General features: G+C 41.5%; 1 protein-coding gene across 2 annotated transcripts; it reads right to left on the bottom strand.

The window, feature by feature from the left end:
• Positions 1-630: 630 nt before the first annotated feature.
• Positions 631-4,157, bottom strand: LOC120699346. 2 transcript variants are annotated; one of them, XM_039983313.1, is made up of 6 exons: positions 3,704-4,157; positions 3,536-3,586; positions 1,803-1,936; positions 1,066-1,166; positions 934-984; positions 631-838 (listed from the first exon to the last, which is right to left on the bottom strand). In XM_039983313.1, the coding sequence occupies exons 1-6, from the start codon at positions 4,073-4,075 to the stop codon at positions 828-830; spliced, it is 720 nt and encodes a 239-aa protein (XP_039839247.1). In that variant the 5' UTR covers positions 4,076-4,157; the 3' UTR covers positions 631-827. The 2 variants fall into 2 exon arrangements, with proteins under 2 accessions (XP_039839247.1, XP_039839246.1); XM_039983312.1 differs by having other exon boundaries at positions 638-984; positions 3,704-4,133.
• Positions 4,158-4,948: the final 791 nt, after the last annotated feature.

Here is a 4,948-nt window from a genome sequence, read left to right as displayed (position 1 = left end):
GTTAGCTTCTGCTTTTGGAAAGCTTGTTTGTGTTGGTTGTTTGGAAAAACTGTTTTGATTTTGCTCACCAGGTGTGTCTAGTTGTCATGTCTATGCGACTATGCCGTTACCTGTACAGGTAGGACACCTGAGCCTGGTGTTGGATCTGCAACTAGCAGACCACGTTCAAGACTTGGATATCATGACATATTGGTTCCCTTCGCAGCTATGCGTCTCATGCGCCAATGCCATACAGGCTCATGGCATTATTTTTATCAGGTCGCATTAGGCTAGTGAGAAATGCTTGAATAGCTAGCTTTTTCTTACCCCCAAACGATCTGTTATTTGTCTTCTCATGTAACTTTCTGGATGTAGATTCAGAAAAAGGTTTGAGGCACTGAACAACAGGAAGGACCCAAGCACCTTTACTGAACAAGGTGAGAAAGAAATAGATAATGGTGTCATTACCCCCTTCTACCGTTCAAATGAAATATTACAATTGGATAACTCTGCATGGAGAAGGGAGCACAACAAATACAAGCAAGATCACCCCCTTGCTTTTTTTTTTCCCCAAATGTTTTCAGATTTAGATGAGAGAATACTTAAAGCTAGTTTTCAAGAAAAAATTCTTAAAGCTAACAAAAAATGGATGAAAGAATACTTAAAGCTAACAAAAAAAATATTTTGGACTGCATCTCGTATTCATCCAAAGTTTGGCCTACCTATGAATCGAAATCCAGATTTACTGTGGACTTAAGAGTCCAATGAGTACAAAGAGGAAAAAGTACAACTGGACTTTGGGCAATCCAAATCCATTCCCTCAATTCAGGCAAATACTACCCAATACTTTAACGGAAGGCTACAGAGAGAAAAAACCATACATATGCTATAATTAGAAATCTGGGCTGTTATGTCATTGGCGATGCTGACTAGATGATCCATGGGACTCCTTACCTTGCCCTACGGTGGGGATAGTCCGCAAGTTTGCTCGCTCTTCTACCATTGCTGTGCATACGCATGATGATATCAATAAATGGAACAGATGAGGTAAAGATAAGTATATGGTGTGTTCACAGGAAAAAATACATTTTGCCTGCTGTCGAGCTATGTTCTGCATCTGTCCAATGCCAGCCTCCACTGCTTGAGCAACCTTGGCAGACTTGTGGACACCACCTGCTATCTCATGACTGCAAATGGATGTTCCATGAACTAGTTACAGGATGGTATATGCCTTCAAACGAAAATGGCTAGCAGCATTGTCATTCACCAAATAAGAACATTAGTGCCCAACACATCCTAGGACTACAACTGCGTGGATGAGGAGGTTTAACAACATCTCACTATCAGGTTATTGCCCTATTTCTCCATGCTGATCAGCAAACTTTTATGGTTGGCCTTATTTATCGTATCTGGCCATAGTTTGTGACTTCACTTATAAGGCATCTAAAATCATTTCTGCAGTTACACTTGTGCTGAATAATTCTATGGAATAAAAGCACATCAATGTCATAATTAGTCTATGCAGACATCACTGACTGCTGTTCAAAGATATGAACCGGAAATTCAGGTCCCTTTGCATTTTTCAATGTCTGAAATATAAAACTGCAGCAATTTAGAATAACTGTGTTGCAGATTATGTTGGGTCATTTGAGGAAAAAAAAAGAGAGTATGTTAGCTCCTTTAACAGAATCCATTTTCAACAATAAAAATGGATGAACTGCTAAATAAAATGAAAGAATTTGCCCATGTTCACAAGGTATACTAACTGAACCCAGATACTGAACTAATTTGTGCAATAACTAATCCCCATTTTATGCTCTTACCTCAAGTCACTAAGTTCAAGGGTGAGATCACTGATTTCCATGCCAGAGAGCCTTACAGCAGCCATGGTACTTGGTAACTCCTCTAGAGCTGCGTCAGCCAGCATAGAAAATGAATTCGCGGCTCTCCTCATAGCCTGATGAGTAAATTGAAGCTCAAAGTTCCATCGGACGAATTTGTACTATGGGACTGTGGGATATCAGTTCGAAACTTTACAGCAACCAATTTAATATTACAGTCAAAACCAATGCATGACTGTTGCACTTTCGTGCCATTTCTATACCTTCATACCATCACATCTTATTCCAAACTCCAGCAATTAACTCCTCAACTTTCAGAATTTCAGAAAAAGGAAAATAAACTCCTCAACTTTCAGAACATTTTTTCTTTTCTTTTTATCATACTCGTTATTTGTCATATTAACTACTGTATGGATAGGCAGCCAGGCATGATATCAAATAAAAAACAACTTTTCTATAACAACAGGCAATATGAGAAATAACCATAATAATGACTACAAAAAGGCCACGAATTATAACTGCTACTTTTACTGTTCCTTTTACCATCTCTGCTTTTTCCTCCTTTAAAATTCCATCAAGTTTGAATGCTTGATCATGAAAGGTAATATCCCAGCCCCCAAGTGGTATTATCTCTGATAAGACTAACTCTTATATGAGGTGTTATCTTCAGGGTAATATACTGGCTGTGTTTGATCCTTGCTGCAAGGGAAAGAAATGCAGAGGATTGACAATAGTGGCGTGACGAGAGGGAGACATATATCATGGAAATCGCAAGCCATGAGATTTAGGGACAAGTTGCGCAATGTTCAGTTCTAACACTATGGCTTGTTGAGTTTTTCATATTTGGCTCGTTATTCAGCCTAGTGTTTGAGGCTTGTGATACTGAGAAGATATGTCATATGTTCCCTTGAAAGCAGAGGATGGATGTTTCATTCCATCATCCAAAAAGATATCCTTGCCCCCAACCACCCATATAAATTTGAGAATACATGACCACCTATAAGATTGACTGCATGGGTTTTTCACTGAGAAGTTATTTCTCAACTGATAAGCCCTCAGTTGGCACAATGTGTAGACATTTGTCTAGGATAAAAGAGATAGAAGGCATGCAAGCTATTAACATTGATGTTCATAACAAAAGAGAAGCCACATTATTAACAGTTACAATGAAAGATGCAATTGTAGCATTGGCCATTTGACAAGTATTGTGAATAAATCAATAACTCCAATACCTACAGTGAGGATCATAGTAACACCTTAATTCATCATAATGCACTACTACATTTTTACCATTATAGTTATAGTTCCTCATAATTTCACTGAACTGATAAGGTTGACAAAATCTTAAATTCCTGAGTACTTCATTTAGTCCTGGAATATGTCTAGGATTTAATTGGAGAGATCAGTTCCCAACAAGTTTAGTTCAAATGTTTAGCTATTTTATTTTTGTTATTCTCAAACATATGGTTCTATGCTAAATTGATACACCAATCTCAACAAATATGGCAGCCAATGACTTAATAAAAATAACAAATGTCCAACATATGCACATGAATCCATTTCCCATCATGAACCCAAAGTGGTATCATGAAGGATGGGGCCATGGTGGCGAAGCTGTTCCCCCAATAAACATCAGGTACAATTAAGACTAGCAGGCAACAGAACATAACCACACAATGCTATACTTGACTCGCTTGCAGCCTTGCAGGACTTACCAGCATCGTCGGAATCGCCACGACCACCATCCCCGTGAACGCCACGCACGTCTGCAACCACACAAACCAACGCAGTGCATCAGCTCCAGGTTGCTGGGCGAGAACCAGCCCCGAGAGACCAAATCAAGAAGCACCACTTTGTTCGGGAGATCGGAGCGGGCGTCTCACCGTGACGGCCACAGCGGCGAGGAGGAAGAACACCGGGTCGCCGCCCGGCGCCGCGCGGAGGCGTGCTGGAAGGCTGAAGCTAGCGCCCACGCTCGACGTGTACTCCCCGTCCCCGAACTCCAGCTGCTCCTCCGCCTCGGCGTCTTTATCCACCACCGCTCCGTCCTCCTCCGCAGCCTCGTGGCTGGCGCCGGAGACGCCTTTCTTGGGGAGAGGAGGAGGGGGAGATGGCGGTGGCGGGCGACATGAGGCAAAGGGAGCGCGCGTGCGGCGGAGGTGGCGGGGAGTAGGTGCTGCGGGGAGGGAGAGGGAGACGGGAAGGAGAGGGCAGGGAGACAGCAGAGGGCGGAGACAGTGGTTGGCGGCTTCCATGGGGGGAGGAGGGGAGGGGCACGGCGGCGCGCCGGCGCCGGCCGCGAGCCAGTGAAAACTGTTCAAGTGACAATTTTTTTAGTCTTAATAACCGAGTTACAAATGAGTGTTGTTCCGAATAACAACACGCTAGTCTTCTTTCGATCCAAACGGCATAATTTTTTCGTGTTGCAATGTTGGCAGCAGTTATCATTCTCTTTTTTTTCCAGATGTTTTCCTTTTACTTTCTACTATATTTTCTCTAGAGAAATTCTTCTTGACAAAGATTTTAGGAAACTTGTACTAAAAATTATATCGAGTATTGTGCTTAGAAGTTGTATAATAAACTTGTGCGTAAAGAGTTAGCTGGGAAGTCTCCTAATTATATTTTTATAGGACTTATGCACCAAAATTTGCGTGAGAAGTTATTGTAAAAATTATGTTGAATGATTAAAATAACGGGCTATAGCGGTTATTTACCGGCGCTACCTTCCCAAGATCAATGGGTACTGTTCAAAGCCCCTCCTATATTTTTTGGGTAGAAAGAATGAAGAAAAAGGGGAGGAGGAGGAAAAAGAAGAGAAAGGAGGAGGAAGAAAACAAGGTAGATGAGCTCCTTCTACATTTATGGATCGTATCCGCTATTGTGCTCATGTACTCAACACTAGGATTGGTTGTCGACATGAAAGTGCAAGTTGCGTATGTTCCGCACTTTGGAGTTGTTCTCAAACTCTCAAACTTTGGAATATTTTCTTGCATTTTTGATAGAAACACTAAACGCCTTCGTTTAATAGTAAGGAGCCTGCATAGCGTTTCTAAAGGGCCACCGTTAAATGTAATAGCCCGCTATTTTAAACCTTATGTTCAAAGTTATCATTAAGTAAGGAGGTTAAA

The sequence above is a fragment of the Panicum virgatum genome, chromosome 3K (assembly GCF_016808335.1).
Source record: "Panicum virgatum strain AP13 chromosome 3K, P.virgatum_v5, whole genome shotgun sequence".
Lineage (NCBI taxonomy): Eukaryota > Viridiplantae > Streptophyta > Magnoliopsida > Poales > Poaceae > Panicum > Panicum virgatum.
The sequence above is the reverse complement of the archived record's forward strand: the minus strand, read 5'-3'. Positions and strand labels throughout refer to the sequence as shown.